The sequence below is a fragment of the Apis cerana genome, linkage group LG4 (genome assembly GCF_029169275.1).
Source record: "Apis cerana isolate GH-2021 linkage group LG4, AcerK_1.0, whole genome shotgun sequence".
In the NCBI taxonomy this organism is placed as follows: Eukaryota; Metazoa; Arthropoda; class Insecta; order Hymenoptera; family Apidae; genus Apis; species Apis cerana.
The window spans coordinates 5,100,631-5,120,124 of NC_083855.1; the positions used below are offsets into that span (position 1 = coordinate 5,100,631).

The following is a 19,494-nucleotide window of genomic DNA, read 5'->3' on the forward strand; positions in this document are numbered from 1 at the left end:
GTGGATTAGAATTTCGCTTGTAATTTATGTGATAAAATATATATAACGGAGTTGAAAAGATATTAGCTTTTATTTTATTTATTAGGAATCAAAGTGATCATTTTTGAAAGATAAAAATTATTTTTTATTATTTATAATTTTTTTATATGAATTATTTTACTTTACTTTAAATATAATCGATCATGGATGATTTTGAAATATAGAAAATTCTAAAGAACATTCATATAATACTTGATAATCTTGAATTTGATTTTAAACAAACATGAATAACATTCAATAATCTTGAATGACTTTAATATATCTTTATAATAGACTTTAGATGAAATAATTTTAAATAACTTTGAATATCTTTATATGATTTTGAATATTTTTATACAATTAACTTCTAAGGAATTACAATAATAATAAAATTCATTATTATGCGAAAAGAAAAAATAGAAAATAATCAGGAAATTTCCAAATAGAATTTCACTTGTATAAATTAACGGAACGACAAGGAATCTCCGATAATAATTCAAATTGAATTCCGAATAATTCAATAATAATTTCCTCTTGATCTTTAAATTTAGAATTTCCTATAAACTTAAAATTTGACATACTTATGTAATAAACTTAATTCGAAATTATTCCTATGATTAAACATAAATTACATTCTTATACTTTTGGAATCATGTTAAACTTTCTTTGATCCAATATCTCCAGATCTTTAATGATATGTTTTCTAAAGTACAAATTAATTTAAAATCTAAAAAATCAAGTTTATCCTTGGAATTACTTTTAAAAATATTATCCACTTAATACCAAAAAAAAAGAAATTTTTTGCACAATTTTTTTTTACTGAAATTTGATTAATAATATTTTGAAAAAAATAATTCATATATTCCTTTTGATTGAAATCTCTGCAATATCTATCAACTATGCAATATCGATTACGATATTGAACTGATGACTTTTTTGAATAAATATGTCTCTTAAGAACGAAAAAATCATTAATACATCAAACATAATACATAGATGTATTATTTTTCGTAGAATTTCATTAACCGAATTATTCGATGACTTGAAATACATTAATGTTTGTACACATGTTTCCAAGAATTTAAGACATTAATCACTGTCGATCCGAGAACATTCTCTCTCGATGAGAAGGGTTGACAATTTACATTTACCATGAATCCATGAAATGAACATCGAAACGAAAGGAAACCAAAACATTCATAAAATCAGCAACAATGTTTTTTATATTCAACTCTAATGGATTCTTTATTGTTTTAGATGTGCAGATGTGTTTGAAATTATAGAAAAAAATTTTAAATAAATCATATAACATGATGGAAAGAAAAACTTTTAGAAATAAATGGACTGATGATAAATGATTAGCGCTATTGATTATTTTATATACAGCATTATATTTTGAACGAAGAAACAAAATAATATTTAGAAACATAACTTATGAATCGAGAAGTTACATAATTTTCCACGAAAGTGACATCCACGAATTTCATGGAAACGATTTATGTGCAAAATATTTTTGCCAGTCAAGGGAGAAAGAGGAAGAGGAATCCCCCTTTCGTCTGGACGCACGTTCTTCGCATGCAAATCTTGCGTTCCACGTACAAGAAAGGGCATGCGTATACAGCTATGTATACACGACGAAAATATAAATTCGGTATGGCGATAGAATCGACATCGAATTTCCAACCAGCTAATAAAATCCGTGACCAATCTAACTCATTCGTTTGTTTCATTTAATTGCAGGTTGTTAACAAGCTTCGACGATGTTCAGTAACCAGAAATTAAAAAAATGTGAATTTGTTTTAATAAGGAATTTGTTAAAATAAGGAGAAAGAAAATGAGGATATTAAGTAAAATAATTATAATGAAAAACAGAACAATGAAAAAATTTTTTCTTGTTAGATTGAATTATATGTAAAATAATATTTTTTTGTATATAATTTAATATTTAAAATTGAAAAGAACTTAGTTCAACAATAAATAATATTAAAATGACCGTTAATATGTTGTGGAAATACTCCACATGAAAAAAGAGCAATTATTTAAAATTTCAAAAAAAAATATTTGTTGCCATTCAGTTTTGTATCATGTACTAGTAAGGTTAAACTCGATGTCCCAGAATAGAATAGATATTTATTTCTTATGATATTTACACAAGAAAGTTATATGCTATAATATTTTGTTTATAACTATTATGCCTGTTTTTTTAATTAAAACGTACGAGAAAATATAGAAATTTTATGAATATATAAATATATAAATATATATTGATATTTCAAATGTAAATTATTATTCCATATAGAAAATATTAGTACAAAGATATAAAAAAATAAAAATATCATTTATAGCTAACACATTAATTAAAAGAAATTATCAATTATAGTATAAATATAATTATATGAGATATTTTACATTTCAATATTCTAGAAATAACAATTTAGTGAATTTAAAATAAGATCAATAGTTTAATCCAAACTTAATCCATAGCAAGCACACTAAGTTGCAATTTTCTTCTCGTTAAACTTTAGGTTTATCCCTTGGAATATCTATATATAATTAAAACAATCAGTGGATATAGCATGAAACAGAAAATTGTTTAGGCAGAAACACGTAATCGAAACAAAAATGCAAATGAATCCAAGAAGATATGGAGGAAAATTTAATCCAGTCGATTTTCTTCTTTTGGAAAATATTTCCAACTAGATATGAACCAGGTACGTTTCCACTGATGTTTCTGCGATGGATCTTCCCGAACAGTATTCAACCGTGGAACTGGATATGCTCGGATAGATTCAATTATCGGACGACGAATGGAATTATCCAAATCCGATATCGGCCATTCGATCATGTTGCTCGAATCGTCTCGCTTGTGAGCAAATTGGAATCAGAACCCTGTCAATGGCTTGCCAATGGTGCAATGTTTGCCTGATAAAAGGAGCGCGTGATAAGTTAGTATAGATCGTTTCATTTCAAAATCTTCAAAAACCAGAATGAAAATCATTAATATATGAAATCTTATCACTTTCAATAGACAACAACAAAATATGCTTCACAGTTTACACAAATTATTGCACGGACTTTACCTTCTAATTTTTATTAAATCTTACCTAAATAAATATTTTATTTCAATGGAATAACCTATCCAACCAATCAATTCATCATTTTCATAATATCATCAAATTATTTATTCATGTTATTATTAATAGTCATACTATTTTATTATTAATAGTTAATACTATTTTATTATGAACATAAATTACAAACATAGTAAATATACATATATTTTTGTGCATCATTGTTCATGTTAAATCACATGGTGTTCAAAATGTAAACTACAATGATCATTGATCAAAAAAAACACGAAAGCTTTTCTTCAGCCCCGCTTTTCATCTCTTGCGACCATCTTCGAGTAACGGGTCGTTCTACCCTCGCCATTCTCTCACCTTCTCCTCGTCCCACTTCTTATCCCATCATTACCAGCCCTCTCTTTTGCTTCAATCTTCCCCTTCTTTTGTTTCTTTTTCTACTCTTAGCAATACATCTTCCAATACCCATCATTGTTTTCCACACCAAGTACGGACACAAGGAAGGATCCGATTTTTAATCTTTTTAATATCGTGCATTTTATATAAATTTTTTTTTCTTTTTACAGATATTAGATATGTGAAATGAAGCAAATGTGATATTGAAAAAAAATAAAAATATATAAGGAGTTTGGATTTTAAGAATTTCAAGATGTCAAAATTTCAAATTGAAGTTTCAATTCGAATTTCAATTTATTTCTAATTTTAACAATTGGTTAAACACAGATTTTAGAAAATCATTTTCTAAAACATGCAAATTTGTATTCAAGAAGCATTTTAAATCTCAATTACATTTCATTTATTTACATTATCACACACATAAATATATTATTAATAATTGTCTCGCATTGCTGATAGAAAGTAATATAACACGATCAGAGAAAAAGAATGTAACCTTTTGAATTTACTACACATCAACTAAATGAAATTTTCAGAGAATTGAAAGTATAGAAAAATAATTTAAAAAAGCTCTCATATTTCATAAAGTTGCTTTTTGTTCTCCCATTAGTCAATATACAACTATATATAATATATATATTAGTCAATATAATACAACTATTCAAATTAATGGAAAACTCAAAGATAAATATATAGCTTTGCAAAAATTGATTTAGAGAGAATAATAAAGAGACTATTAAATGGTAATAATTAATATTAATAATTATTATCTACTTTTTCATAAATTCATCAAATATACTAAAAAAACTAATAACTATTATATATATATTTTATATATAATTAAATTAAAAATTAATTACATTTCTTCAATATTTAAATGATAATCAATGTACTTTGAAATTGTATTAATGCAAGCTACAATCTAAAGTATAATTTCAAGCATTTTTTTTACTTATGTTCAATAATGATCTCATGCTCCATGCAAGAGATGCAAAGAGAGAACGTACTCTTTTCTCGCTATGTTGCCGATGCATTAGTCTAATTGAAATCCGGATGGTATTGCGCGCATGACCGCACACTGTCTCGACTGTCAAGCTTTCAAATAGATATAAGCATGTCATAGATGTGTGCTAGAATTGCTCACTTGCTATATACCAGGTGATACAATGATGTCATCGCCATTGCTTGTCACACGATCGTTAATGAAATCGGAACGATATCGGTTTGATTATCGTAATGAATCATCAGATCTAATCCAAATAGACTATAATAAAGTGTTTTCTTTGCATTGATGAACAAATAATCAATAAATTTTAAATCTTTGACATAATCTCAATTTGAACTTTTTTAATTTAAATTTGAAATCTGAAAAATCAAATAAAGATTAATTTTTATATAAAATGAGCGTTTTCGTAACGATTCATTTGCGCATGCGTGAAAACAATTAGATATATTCTATTTGTGAACAGTCATATCAATGGAAAACAAGAATTCATAATGTGCGTCAACATATGTCAGAAAGTAGCAAATTATCCTCGCATGACGATATAGTTGTAGATGAACGATAACCTTGAAAATTCTAGGCAGAAGTAATCGCCTGGTCATGTGGAAAACCGACGTGACCGATCATGGAATGACAGAAGGAACACGTCTCCGGGAACAATGTACTTTCTAAATGTATGCGCATCGCGTACGCGCATGCGCTGAGAAAGTAAAATGAGATACTTTCTCTACGTGGTCGCAATTCTGAAGAATGGCCTCATGAAATAAAAGAAGGAAACACATGTCGTAACCAACAGCTAGGGAAACCGTTCAAAACTCTACATGCGTGCATGCATGCTTATTAATGGAAAATTAAAGCACAATACATTTGAAATGGTGTTTCTTCGTCATCACAAATGGATCGTATTTAAAAATAACCATGTGCTGGAACAACCGTTATAACATCCTGGTATTTTCCGTTATTAAAAGATGAATATTTTCATAATCTTAAAAAAAAGTACTATGTTAGTTTTAAATTACAAATTAATGTGAGAAGACACTTATGAAATAAAAAATAGAGGTATGTATCAGTATTTATATTATTAATATTTATAATATTAATATTTATATTATTTATATTATTATAATATTTATAACATTATATTTATAATTTATATAAATATAATAAGCAATACTTAATATAATAAATACTTTAAAAATCGAATATTTTGAAAAAAATTTAAAAATTTTTAATTATTTATTTTTTTATTTATTTTTAATAATATTTCTCCGAACTCTCTTCTTTTTTAACTATGCTGATACTATTCGATGATTTTATTATAACATAATGCATCCAAATTTTATTAACTTCCATCTTATTAACTTTTTTCTGCTATATTTATCATCAAAATTACTTTCGTGCCTCATTCTAAAATTTACCGATTGAACATTTTCAAACAAATTCACTCAACACATATAATTAACATATTTTAGCGGTAAACTATTTTGTCTGATAACATTCAACGTCAGCAGACGTAGCAAGTACGAAATCTTAAATGCACGAGAAGTGTTTACGCGAGCAAATGAGAGCGAATACGATTCGTTCTCTCTTATTCTCTCTTATTCTCTGTTTGGTCTTTTTCTCGGCCTTGATCGCTTCGCCGCGGAGCAAGGACCGTGAAGAAAAAGGAAAGGAGTATATATGTATTCCAGGGAGAAGCGGCGAGGATGAAGTGAAATCTGACTTCCCCTCCATATATATATATATGCGTGTGCAAACTAGAGAACGATACGACACGATTGCACAAATTATTTATTTCAATTAAGAAATTTGATTTACTTTTGATTAATTTTCAAAATAAATAATTTTCAAAATAATAATAATTATTAAAATAAATTTTAATAACATTATATTAATTTTCAAAAATAATTCTACTTTTATATTTATAATAAAAGTTTAAAAAAAAAGAAAGGAAAAAATATTTCAGCTTCTTGAATTTCATCCAATGTTCAACAAGTTAGATTACAGATGGAATTGAACATAATATGCATATATAATATATTTTCATTTATCATTATCTCATATGTTTGATAAAATTTCGATATTATGAAACAATATTTGTTAATGATTTTCTCCAATCTTATAACTATGAGGTAAAAATTACGAACATTATTTACGTGAAGACAAGATATCACGTATTAGTTTGGTTATCTATATTTTTGCTCATTATCAATGCATATAAAAAACAAATATATGGGAAATGATAACATTCAATTGCAATAATAAATCGAATCATATAAAACTTATTTTTTTAATATTATTCACGAAATGTCATCTTAAAAAATTGTATAACTGCAAAAAATATATTTTTATGAGGCGATATAAAATACGATCAAATTGACAATGTTGCAGCAAAATAATTGACTTTATGTTTCAACTCATAATGTGCAACCATGTAGCAAATTATTATTATGGTGTAACATACGTTCCTGAGCAACGGTAAGAAAGTAATTTATGTTGCACGTGAACGTTGGCCACGTGCCAACTCAATTACAGATCCTCGAAAGAAAAACTTCAACACTTCTATTCAATTTACATTAATAAGGATTTTAATAAGGTAAATTTTCAAATTAAGAACATTCCATTTCGATTGAAATATAATGTCTTAAACTTTCCGCTTTTTATTATTATACCTACTTTCTCCCACAGAAATATTTTCACTAGAAAAACGAAGAAACATATTTCATATGGTGAAAGCTTTATTAAGTTAATGGATGGTGCTAATAAAGAAAAAAAAATCGATTTCGATCGATCTAAAATCATCGAATCTCCTTTATGGAAAGTTTAACGTTAGTAATTGCGAAAGCTAAGAAGATAAGCAAGAATGAAATAACATGAAGAAACGTGACGATGCATCAGGAAGATGGGAAATCATTAACCTTGCTTATTCGAACCAACGGGTCGTGGAATTTGTATGCGTCATAGGATATGCGGGCATCTTATGTGACGCTTAAAGAGACGCGAGAATTATAATGCATTGCCACACGTTCATCTTGCAAATGTAGTGACAATGCATTCCTTTAAAACTACCAAAGATAATGGACCTACTATATTGGATCACACATCTACAATTAAATTTAAAGATATTTCAAAATGATAAATTATGAAATTCCAGTATGTCATAAAAAAGCTTCATTATATATAATTATACAAAATGATTCAATTATATACATATATTACATTAAAATTTAATCTATATATATATATATATATATACATTAATGATCAAATTAACTATTATAATTTAAATGAACTAATGAAATTAATAAAAATAAATATAAATGAACTAATCATTCAAAGTTATCATTCCTATCAACAAATTATCTTAGTAATAATACTTTTTTTTCTTTCTATTTTTCAGATAAATATTTTTTTTGACTTTAAATAATCACTAAATTTTAAATATATTGTAGTATAATTATTTATAAAATAATTGTTTTCATTGATTTCAATGATTTTTAAGGAAACATAAGGAAAATATTATCTTTGATAACATATTTCAAGATAATTAAAATTGATGAAAACAATTATTTTGTAAATAATTATCGCTCTATATCAAATTTAACATATAAAAAAAAAAAGAAAGAAATTTTTAATTTCACTCACCTTCCATGGGCTTCTTGGTAGTGCCAAAACCGGCGGTGGGTCGTCGCCATCCTCTCCAGTTATTGCACAACGACTCTGGCTCACTGCTCCAGCTGCACAAAGAATCCTCTTCGAAGCGATCAGAGTCGTCGAAGGAATAACGATCGGTCTCCTCCCATTCAATTATCTGCGGACCGCTCGGTTGACCAGCGACATTATCCACGGCCACGGATACGGCAGAAGCGGCAGCAGGCTCTGCGCCCCGAGCACCGCCACCGGATCCACCGCCACCCCCATTTCCACCGTTGCTGCTCCCATTGCCACCACCCCCTCCGCCGCTTCCACTGCCTCCACCGCCACCGCCGCCGCCGCCGCCGCCGCCGCTACCACCCACCGCCAAAGACCGAGCCAGACTGCCCGCCAGAGACCGAGCCAGATTGCCCGCCAGTTTTAATTGTCGTACGAATCGGCACGCGCGATACTACGAGCCACTGCGCCCCCGAACGACCACCGTACTCCGACGACGGCCCCACCGCGATCACGAAGCGACGATACCGCCGCCGTCTCTTACGAGCTGAGCCACCGTTTGACGAACAAACCCTTCAACCCTGTGCCCTACGCGGATCGCCGCCTGTGGGAGAATATTTTTCGAAATTATTTAGGAAGTCGAATTATGTTTCTTTTATTTTGGATAGAAGAATCGTACATGTTGTTTTTTATTTGTAAAAATCCAAATCCTTTTCCATTTTGATACTTTATTAGTGAATGCATCTCTTGCTTATGTAACAATTTAATTATGGACAAATAATATAATATATTTAATGAATAATATTGTTTTCAAAATACAATGTTTCTACATGTACTTAATAATACATACAAATAATATTTTTTATGATTATATAAGCATTAAACAAAACAACTTGTAAAATAACTTTTTTCCAATTATACGACATTTTATAATTAAAATTATAACAAATTATACATTGCATATTATATTAAATTATACATTGTAATAAAATTAGCAAACAGTGTATCATGAAAAAAAGAATTTGAATTTTTATTCTTCAATTTTTGAAATGGAAATCTTCTAAAGTTTATTAAGAAATTAGTGTTGAGAATTCCTCTCTTTTTTAAAATTTTTTTAATTAATTTTAATAATTTATATAAAAAAAGAAAAAATAATAAACAACACATACAATACTACATTAACAATAAACAGTCACGAAATGAAAACAATAAAACTATATCATACATGCAATAGAAATAATTGTAATTATGTAATAATTATGTAAATAATAATATATTTGTAAAAAAAAGGAAAAAGAGATAAAAAGGGAAAAGAAAAGAAATCAAAATGATATTTTGCATATGATATTTTTAAATTGTGTCTATCAAGCTTTTTATAATCACGCATCTTTGAAATTTATTAATTGAAATCTAATTTATTATATAATATTGATATGGTAAGATAATTAGTAAATCTAAGCATATATTCCTAATTATTGTTTTACGACCGCCAACACAGCATCCGATACTTCCTCTTTATTAAATTTATCTACTATACAACTATAATAAGCGCTACTTTTAATTGTTCTTCAAATCGGTATAAACGCAATATTACAATATCATCCTCTATTGTAGTATATAATTGAAAATTTTCATTTACAAAGAATTTTTCTCAATATTATATTATAATTCAATATTTAATATTATAATTGAAAAAATATATAAATTTTAAAAAAATATTTGATATTTTAATATTTAAATAATATTTAAATATTTAAATATTTTTTATTATCATTATTAATTGTCAACAATAAAATATTAATTATAAAATCTTTTAACATTAAAATTCGATTGGCACCATTGTTAATATCATTTAATATACATACAAATATTAATGACATTAATCGGATCAAAACACTCGATCACATTTTCAAATATTGTTCGTCATTATCGTCGTTATGTTTTGTCCGTGATGTCGCAGGAAGGTCACCTTTCACTTTTCAATTCTATATATTTATATATATATATTTTTGCTTATTTTCCGAGAATAAATTTAAATTAGAGTATAACAAACTATCGAAAATTAATCCTATAATATACAGATCAAAACGAATATTAATTAATAATTAAATATCTTTTTTTTATTGCAGCGTTTTTTCAATATCGATTGCAAAGTATCAATCATATAAATGATAACTTTCTGCAAAGTATCATGCGAAGAAACTTTTCTCTTCGATACTTGTTTGCATAATATTAGAATAATAATATGATATTAGAAATATACATACGATATTCAATTACATTGATCAATTAAATCCTATAAATCGTTATTATTTGAAATTAATAATCTATTGCCTAAATTTGAAAAAAAAATTAACAAATATTGAATATAACAATAAGTATTCGAAAACTTATATTACTATATTAAATTGTTTGAAATGAGATAGAATAGGAACAGCTGATTCACGTTGTTTCGATGTTTAAAGAAGCGTATTGATTTTTCGTATATAAAAGTATCACTTCAATATTTTGAATAATTTCGCGCCAGTTATGAGTATACACGAAAGGTAGAAAAAAAAGAATAAAAACACATTTGAATATTGATATACATAATGATGTTAATAGTACGATGTAAAAAGACAAATAAAAAAAATAATGTTTGATATGTCAATAAAGAATATATATGTAGTTTATAGCGAATGTCAAATGTACATTAAATTAAGGTTAGAAAGGATTAGGTTAAGTTGAATTTTCGCACAAGAGAAAGAACAAAAAAAATTCGAAAGAGGGACACGAGCATATCAGTGACGCGACAGACAGAGGCATAAGGACCTTGGCGGGTCGACAGACCCACGTCAAGAACGTGCGACGACCCCGACCCCGCATAGGGGAGCAACCCCTCTCCTTTCTTACATCTCTTAGCTCGTATGTCTCACTGTTCCACCTTTCACACCTTTTGTACACATGGATTCTAACCCTTTTCCTGCTTACCTCACCCTCTCTAACAAGTTTACCGTTCCGTCACTGGTGCACTTCACACCCCTCTTTCCTTCTACTACTACTACTATTACTACTACTACTAGCACCACCGAACGAACAGTACGGAACCAGAACAGAATGAGGAATAGTACACAAACATGTATATTATATGTATACACACATACACACATAAAACGGCGCACTCGACAACAGAGTAGGACAGCTGAGCCACCACTGCCCCACCAGTTTTATGTAAGAGACATCTTGCACCGTGTCCGCAGTACCTTCCACGAAGGTTAAGCCCGACACGGGCACACAAATAATCGTAATACTTTACGTTAGAATTACGCACTACACCACCGCACTAGAACAAAACTCCAGCTAGGCTACCCCATCGACGACAACAACAAATATGGCGAGCAAACCTCCTCCTGCGCCTCGCTGCAACGACTGCCGACTGACCGCTAGGTGGCGATCGTAACGCCATCCCAACGACCCCTACCCGTGTCATCATTTCGGTCATAATCGGAATATTTCGGATTTCGATACCGACATTTTCGCGGCAATTCAAATATAAAATATTTTTTTCTAAAAATGTTTTTTTTTTATTATGAATTAAATTAAAACATATGAAATATAATATTGAATAAAAATTTATATTTATTATATTTAATTTTAAATTAAATCATATTTTTTTAAATTTATAATTACATATAAATTATATTAATAAATCTCAAATTAAATTATTAAATTTTTCAAATGTTTTAATTATTATATGTTTAATAAAATAATTTTATTCTAAAAATTATATAAATAAAACAATTTTAATAATAATCTAAATATTTTTAATAAAAAAATATATTTTCTGTTTTAATATTTAAATAAGAATTTAAAATATTTGAATTTATATCATATGATAAACATTATTTATAATTATTGAATTTTTTCATTTTTTTGTAATTTCAATTGATATTTTACGATTTTTATTTTACTAATTCTAGTATATTCATTAATTAATTTTAGTAATATTTTTATCCAATCACAATGCATTTATTGTAGCAAATTTCGAGCTTTTATGTAATATTATAATTTTATCATATAAATAATAATCTTTTCTCTTGTTATATATTTATTTGATACTTTTTATGTTTTAACAAGAGGAAAGTACAACAATAGATAATATTTAAATATATTAACTTTTTATTAGATTTATTTTGCTTTAGTTTATTTTGCTTTAAAACGCACATAGTATATAATCACTAATCAAGTGAAACAAAATTATAATTCTTATAAGTTTGAAACATTTAATATATGCAATGTCTTCTATGCCAATTAATAATACAAATGAAAAAACAAATCCAGATGATTCAATTAAAATTTTAATTGCAACCGATATTCATTTAGGTTTTGAATATAATAAAAAAAGAGGTTAGTGTCTATTAATATTTTATAACTTTATTTTAAGAAATTTATGTTTTTATTATTGAATATATTATTTAGAATATTATACTTAAATTATCTCTTAATTAAGGACAACAATCAGAAGATAGTTTTATAACTTTTGAAGAAATACTTCAATATGGAAAAGAATATGAAGTAGATTTTATACTTCTTGGTGGAGATTTATTTCATGATACCAAGCCATCACAAACTGCAATATTAAGATGCATGGAACTATTAAGAAAGTATTGTTTAGGCACAAAGTAAATAATAATTTTATAATTTTTTATATATTAGAATTACATTTTTATGATATTTTTATAATATGTATATTTATAATATATATTTTTTATTAGAGAAATTAAAATTCAATTCTTAAGTGATCCAGAAGTCATATTTCGTCACTGTGCTTATAAAACTGTAAATTATGAAGATCCAAATTTAAATATTAGTATGCCAATATTTTCTATTCATGGAAATCATGATGATCCAAGTAAACAATAAAATGTTAATTTCAAACATAATATGATTATAATTCTTTCTACTTATTTCTTACTATTAATAATATAATAGGCTTTGGAGCTATTGGATCAATGGACTTATTATCAGTATCTGGTCTAATAAATTATTTTGGAAAATGGACAGACCTTACTAAAATAAATATTCCTCCTTTAATTATAAAAAAAGGTGAAACTCATATTGCATTATATGGTTTGAGTTATATAAATGACCAAAGATTATCTCGATTGTTGAGAGATTTTAAGGTAAAATTATGAAAAAGTATTAAAAAAAAAAATTATATATATTTGTTGATATATTTTTAATTAATATAAATTTTTTGTAGATAGATATGTTACGCCCAACAGAAATAACAGATTGCTTCAATATATTTGTTTTACATCAAAATCGCGCAAAACATGATGAATATACATATATTCCACAAAATAAATTGCCAAAGTTTCTTAATCTTATTATATGGGGTCATGAACATGAATGTCGTATTACGCCAGAATTTATTCCAGATGTTGAATATTTTATTTCACAACCAGGTATATCACAATTTAATTATATTGTTCCAATTATGCTATATAAACATAGATGTAAATTTTATAAATATATATATACTTAAAAATTAAAATTGTAGGAAGTTCTATTGCTACCTCTTTATGTGAAGGTGAATCAAAACCCAAACATATTGGTATTTTAACTGTAAATAAGATGAAATTTAAATTACAAAAATTGAAATTACAGACGGTTAGACCATTTATTTTTGATAATTTAATTCTTAAAGATGAAGAAATACCAAAAAATTATGCTGAGAGACTTTCTGAATCAGTATTCAAATTTATTGATAATTACATACAAAATGAACTTATGCCTAAAGCTGCTCTTCAACTATCTGGTCATCCTAAACAACCTATTCTACCTTTATTACGTTTAAGAATATTTTATAACTCTGATGAAGAAATTTTTGATGAAATAAAGTAAAACTTATTTTTATTTGAATTTTTAGATTAATTCATTGTAAGAATTCATTTTATAATAAATATAAAAAAATATAATATTTTAGATTAACACAAAAATATTGTGATGAAGTTGCTAATCCTATGGATATAGTTATATTTCGTAAACAAAAAAATGTCAATAAGAAATCAAACTTTTCAAATTCACTCGAAGATGATTTTGAAGATATAGCACAAGTTTTCAATTTTGACGACGTAAATAAAAATTAATAATAATATTATTGTTATCATATTTTATTATTTTTTAAATAAATAAATTTTTTAGGATGAAAAAAATTGGAACAAAACTGTACAAGGAGGTATAAAAAAACATTTTAGTTTGAAAGAAAATAAAGATAAATTAACAGTATTAACTGTTAATGGTTTAAATGAAGCATTAAATCGATTTGTTAACATGGCGGATTTAGATGCTTTCAAAGGTATTGTAAATCATCAAATGAATAAAACAATTACACATTTGGAAACTTGTGAAGTTGACACTTCTGAAAGTATTCGAAATGAAATTAAAAATATTAGGGATAAAAGGATAGAAGAAGAAAAAGAAGATACAATGGTAGATAAAATGGAAATATATTTAAATTAAGAAAAATTAAAAAAATTATTGTTATAGAAATAATTTAAAGTTGAAATCTATGTCGTTTGTAATTATAATTATAATTATGTATATAATATTCTTTATTGCTTACTACTTTTTAGATACAAACAGTATTTAATAATGTAAAAAATCAGGCAGAATGTTTTGAAATTGATTCCGATATTAATCTCAGCGATGAAGATGAAAAAAAAAATATGATTCCGAAAACCAAAAGAGGTGAACGATCGACAAGAGGTCGAAGTTCACGAGGAGATTATGGAAGAAATAAAACAAAAGAAATTACAGCAAAGAAAATTTCATCAAAAATTGATGGAATTGAAAAAAGAAAGACAAAAAAACAGGTAAATTATAATAATTTGTTAAAATCAAAAAAATTTTTTTTATAAATCATTAATAATTATTCTATTACTATTTTTATTATTAGGATCAAAATATATTAGAAAATTATATGGAATCTAAAAAAAATAAAATTAAAATATAATTGTAATAAAAGAGATAAAGGAGATTTTTTTTTTAAAATATAAATTATTATTAAAAGTTCTTTCTTGAAAAATTATATTATACTTTGTATTAAAATAAATTAAGTTTTTACATTTATTTAATGTTTATAACAATTATTTGCTTCCTTCAAAATGGTGTATTTTCATTAGATTTTATTTTATTTTATTTATGCGCATATAGTGATTTATATTTCGATTTTCGATACTATCGAAATCTGATTCGATTGTTACATACCGGAAGTCGCCTTCCTTTAGACTGCTGCGTCGGTCGCATTATATCAAGAAATTACGGTAAGTTTAATTTAAAGTTATTTTGTAGAAAAAATTGTTATTCTTTAAAAAATAAGGTATTAAATAAATGAAATAAATATATTTAAATAATTTCTACTTATATTATTGATTTATTATTCATTAAATGCTAAGATGCTGTTGGCTTAATTTTGTGTCATGAGATTTTTGTACACAGCCTGAATCTCTGTCAAGAAACATAACCTTACAAAATCAAAATTGTTTGGACTAGTAATAATTCTAAAATTTTATTTAACTTTAAAATCTAAAATTTATAACTATTTGTAACTATTTTTATTTATATTTATAATAAATATATATGTTTATTAAAAGAATAAAAAAATATTATAGGTGTAGAAATGCCGCCGAAAAGAGGAAAGGTACAAAAAGAAGAGGTTCAAGTATCTCTCGGACCTCAATTGCGTGAAGGAGAAGTTGTTTTTGGTGTTGCTCATATTTTTGCAAGTTTTAATGATACATTCGTCCATGTAACAGATCTTTCTGGAAGGTATATTGAAATTTTAAATTATTGTTTTCTTTTCAAAAACTAATATAACTATTTCTTATAGAGAAACCATTGCACGAGTTACGGGTGGAATGAAGGTCAAAGCAGATCGTGATGAAGCTTCTCCATATGCTGCTATGCTTGCTGCTCAGGTGAAATTATAATATATATCAATTATCCACATTCAGGCAGCTTCTAAGTAACATTATTTAATATTAGGAGCGTTCATGTATGTGGTAAAACAAATTTCTTTTTTATTAACTAGAAATGTATCTACATGAATCATTTCTATATCTAGAAGAATACATCTAATACTTTATAATACAGCTAAAACTATATGTTTAGTTACATATATAATAAAATTTAACATTTTAAAAATAATATTTTTATTTTTAATAGGATGTAGCAGAGAAATGTAAATCTCTTGGAATTACAGCACTTCATATTAAATTGAGGGCAACAGGAGGTAACAAAACAAAAACTCCTGGTCCAGGTGCACAATCTGCTTTACGTGCACTTGCACGTTCTAGTATGAAAATTGGTCGAATTGAAGATGTCACACCAATTCCATCTGATTCTACTCGCAGAAAGGGTGGTCGTCGTGGTCGGAGATTATAAATTATATTTCTGTGTATGGTTTATTAACTTACAAAAATAAAAATTTAAAAAATAAATGTTGCATATTTTTATATATTTTATATATATATATATATATATATATAAATAGTAAAGAAGTTTTACATAATGAATAAATTATTTAATATAATATAATATAAATAATAATAAATCAGTACAAAATATAATACACTTATAGTATTTATTATTCATTTTTATATTTTAAAAAGCTTATATGCTAATTTTATGTGTTAAACTTTTTTTTTAAATTCAATATTAGGAAAATTATGCATTTATTAATGACTTTTCATTATAAAATTAATATTTAAATAATAAAAGATACATATTAAATACATATGTGTGCAGCCTGAGAATGTATATTATTTACTGAAGTTAATTGAACTTATTTTTATAATATTAATAAATATTAATATTCATATGATATAAGCATTAAGCACTTCCAACAATATTGCCTATAGTAAGATAAAGTTTAACTTTAAGATCTAATTTTTGAGGTGCTTTATGTTCTAATGTAGTAATAGTATTCACATATCCATATTGCATAACAAAGCCAATTATAACTTGTTGACTATCACTTTCTTGTATATTTTCATGTGGTATTACATGTAATTTTATTACAGCTTTATTACCTTTTCGCCAAATTACAAGTCTGCAAAAAAAAAACATTAGATTCTTAGTATATTATTAAATATTCAAATTAAAAAACAAAAATTCATACTTAGGATCATCTTGAAAATTATGAGTATCACCAGTATCATCATATTCAGCAGCATCATCTCTGGGAGGCAAAATAAGAGCGCTATGAGGAAGAATTATATCTGCATTTGCATTAATTTTAATAGATTTTGTTTCCTCTATTACAGGCACTTGTCGCACGATAGAAGGTAATAAATTTGGAGATTCAGATCCCTGGAATTATTGTATTATTAAAAAATAATATAATTTAGAAAATATTAAATATTTACCTGTTGTATATTTTCTTGCTTAAATTCTTCTTTTTCATCAACAGCTGTTAAAATAGGTGTCAATGGTGTATCCAATGATAAAAGTATTATCTGAGTTTGATGTTGAGTTGGATTGCAAAACTTTAAAAGCAATTCACTTGATTTACCTGGGCGAAGTGGTTCACAAGTAACAATCCTTACTTCTGGTACGTGATAACTATGATAAAAATATTCATAAATTAATACTAAAGACATAAGAATTTATAAAATATAAACTTACAATGCAGCTAATTGTATTTTAAACTTTGCAGAGTGTGTACAAAAATCTGGTTTACAGAGATTATGTTCGCAAACTCGACATCGTTGTGATCTTCTAACTAACAATTGTCTATGTTGAGGGCGTAATTCATTTACATTTTCTGCTTGTATGTCCGGATGTTGTAATCGTTGTTCCAATGTAGTAACTAATATTTGAAAATTGATATTCTCTTTTTATTTCTTAAATAACAAAAAATATTATTTTAATAAAAATAAATACTACCTACTCTTAGTTATTTCTATTGGTTCTGTAAAAATATCTATTGGTAATTCCTCTACTTCTGTACTGGCAATAGCTGGAGATGGTTGATCAGTTGATTCAGTAGCAGGTTTTGTAGGATGTCCAATACGTTTACGAACCATAGCAGATGTTATTCTAAACATAGCCTAAAATGACAATAAAAAAATTAAATCACATGGTTTAAAATAAATTTCTTTCTAAATTAATTTTTAAATTTATTACAATTTGCATATAAGGACGCTTTGGTCGAAATTTCTTTTTCTCACATTGCTGTTTTTCTATAGAAGCTAATATTTTATGATAATCAATTAAAGTATTAATCCGGTTTGTATGAGGATTTTCTTGTTCAGGCCAACCTCCTGTAGCTAATTAACATATATTATTTTAATATATTTTATTTATATATATAAGATATAAAAATATTGTAAATTATAATATTTTAAATAAACATACCTACAGATTGATCTGGTATACCAGCATCTCTAGATGTCCATCGACATAGTGAACAAAATAAATAATAAACTTTTTTAGGTGTTGTTTTTATATCTTTAGAATCTTCTCCTTCAATTGGTATTACTCTTAAAGGTACATGTCCAGCTCTTGTAGATAATGTTTGAAAGCAACATGGACATTTGAAACAATTTGAACATCTATTAAAAAAGTGTAAAATATTATAAGTTAATAAAATAATTATATATTTAAAACTTCATATTTATTTAAAATTTACTTGTTTTTTTTAAGACGAACTTCTGATGATGGTAAATTTTCCATACAGTTAGGACAATAATGTGAATCAACCTATTAATTAAAATAAAAATTTTTTTTTACATATAAAATTTATACAAATTTTTATAACTTTATTTCAAGAAATAATTTGACATTCATTATATGTATATTTAATAAAATAAATTATACCTCTTGACAGACACAATATCCGCAACGAATTTTGGAGCAGTGCCTGCAGAAATAAATCTTCGAAATTGGTTTTAAAGAACCACAATTACATACATAATGTACACAATCGGGTTGATTTAAATATGACATGATTGAATATATATTTGTTACTATTTAGAAAAAGAAAATCACAGTTCACTTTGTCATAAAGCGATACATTTCTCAATCTAAACTATAACTTTTCTTTAAGCCATCTTTAATACACGTATAGTATAATAGTAAGTACAGTAAACTTTTTAGTTAAAATAAAAAATCCCTATATTAGATTAAATTTTGAATTTTTGTTTTTTTTATTTTAAACTTATTATATTATATATTATAAATATTTCATATTTTACAAATAATAAATATTTGAAAATATATAATATAAAATGTACATATTATTTTGTCAATATAAAATGAATTATATGATTCTGATAAACAATAATAGTATAGTTTTTT

The 19,494-nt window shown here is 26.2% G+C and overlaps 4 protein-coding genes and 1 long non-coding RNA gene across 16 annotated transcripts in view; 3 read left to right on the forward strand and 2 right to left on the reverse strand.

Annotated features, from left to right (window-relative positions):
* The window catches only part of LOC107999980 (zinc finger SWIM domain-containing protein 8 homolog), a 79,322-nt gene extending 67,754 nt beyond the window's left edge, over positions 1-11,568 (reverse strand). For 5 of the 11 annotated variants that reach the window (XR_009829479.1, XR_009829478.1, XR_009829477.1 and 2 more), the window contains exons 1-2: positions 11,295-11,436; positions 8,146-8,755 (exon numbers count right to left, since the gene is read on the reverse strand). Coding sequence is in view for 8 of the 11 variants with exons in the window: in XM_017060103.3 (XP_016915592.1) it covers positions 8,146-8,152 (7 nt within the window). In the remaining 3 variants the exon portion in view is untranslated. Of the gene's footprint in view, positions 1-8,145; positions 8,756-11,121; positions 11,263-11,290; positions 11,441-11,461 lie in introns of those variants that run through there. The other 6 variants (XM_062073666.1, XM_028667604.2, XM_017060098.3 and 3 more) reach the window with 6 other exon arrangements.
* LOC133665983 (uncharacterized) lies at positions 5,153-7,768 on the forward strand. The gene is made up of 3 exons (XR_009829489.1): positions 5,153-5,559; positions 6,892-7,096; positions 7,189-7,768. It is a non-coding gene; the product is annotated as an uncharacterized LOC133665983 (long non-coding RNA).
* LOC107999701 (double-strand break repair protein MRE11) lies at positions 11,561-15,264 on the forward strand. The gene is made up of 10 exons (XM_028667476.2): positions 11,561-12,537; positions 12,641-12,812; positions 12,906-13,042; positions 13,123-13,313; positions 13,394-13,598; positions 13,694-14,033; positions 14,120-14,267; positions 14,338-14,625; positions 14,769-15,008; positions 15,092-15,264. Exons 1-10 carry the CDS (start codon positions 12,426-12,428, stop codon positions 15,146-15,148), a joined length of 1,890 nt encoding a protein of 629 aa, XP_028523277.2. The 5' UTR covers positions 11,561-12,425; the 3' UTR covers positions 15,149-15,264.
* A 48-nt stretch (positions 15,265-15,312) lies between these two features.
* On the forward strand, positions 15,313-16,635 carry LOC108000156 (small ribosomal subunit protein uS11A). The gene is made up of 4 exons (XM_017060364.3): positions 15,313-15,458; positions 15,807-15,963; positions 16,025-16,112; positions 16,360-16,635. The coding sequence occupies exons 2-4, from the start codon at positions 15,815-15,817 to the stop codon at positions 16,576-16,578; spliced, it is 456 nt and encodes a 151-aa protein (XP_016915853.1). The 5' UTR covers positions 15,313-15,458; positions 15,807-15,814; the 3' UTR covers positions 16,579-16,635.
* Positions 16,636-16,851: 216 nt separating this feature from the next.
* On the reverse strand, positions 16,852-19,277 carry LOC108000167 (dynactin subunit 4). Of its 2 annotated transcripts, XM_062073671.1 has the most exons (10): positions 19,015-19,266; positions 18,827-18,897; positions 18,553-18,749; positions 18,322-18,464; positions 18,086-18,245; positions 17,821-18,004; positions 17,708-17,757; positions 17,562-17,605; positions 17,315-17,505; positions 16,852-17,245 (listed from the first exon to the last, which is right to left on the reverse strand). In XM_062073671.1, the coding sequence occupies exons 1-10, from the start codon at positions 19,141-19,143 to the stop codon at positions 17,026-17,028; spliced, it is 1,389 nt and encodes a 462-aa protein (XP_061929655.1). In that variant the 5' UTR covers positions 19,144-19,266; the 3' UTR covers positions 16,852-17,025. The 2 variants fall into 2 exon arrangements, with proteins under 2 accessions (XP_061929655.1, XP_016915862.2); XM_017060373.3 differs by having other exon boundaries at positions 17,562-17,757; positions 19,015-19,277.
* Between the last annotated feature and the right edge of the window lie 217 nt (positions 19,278-19,494).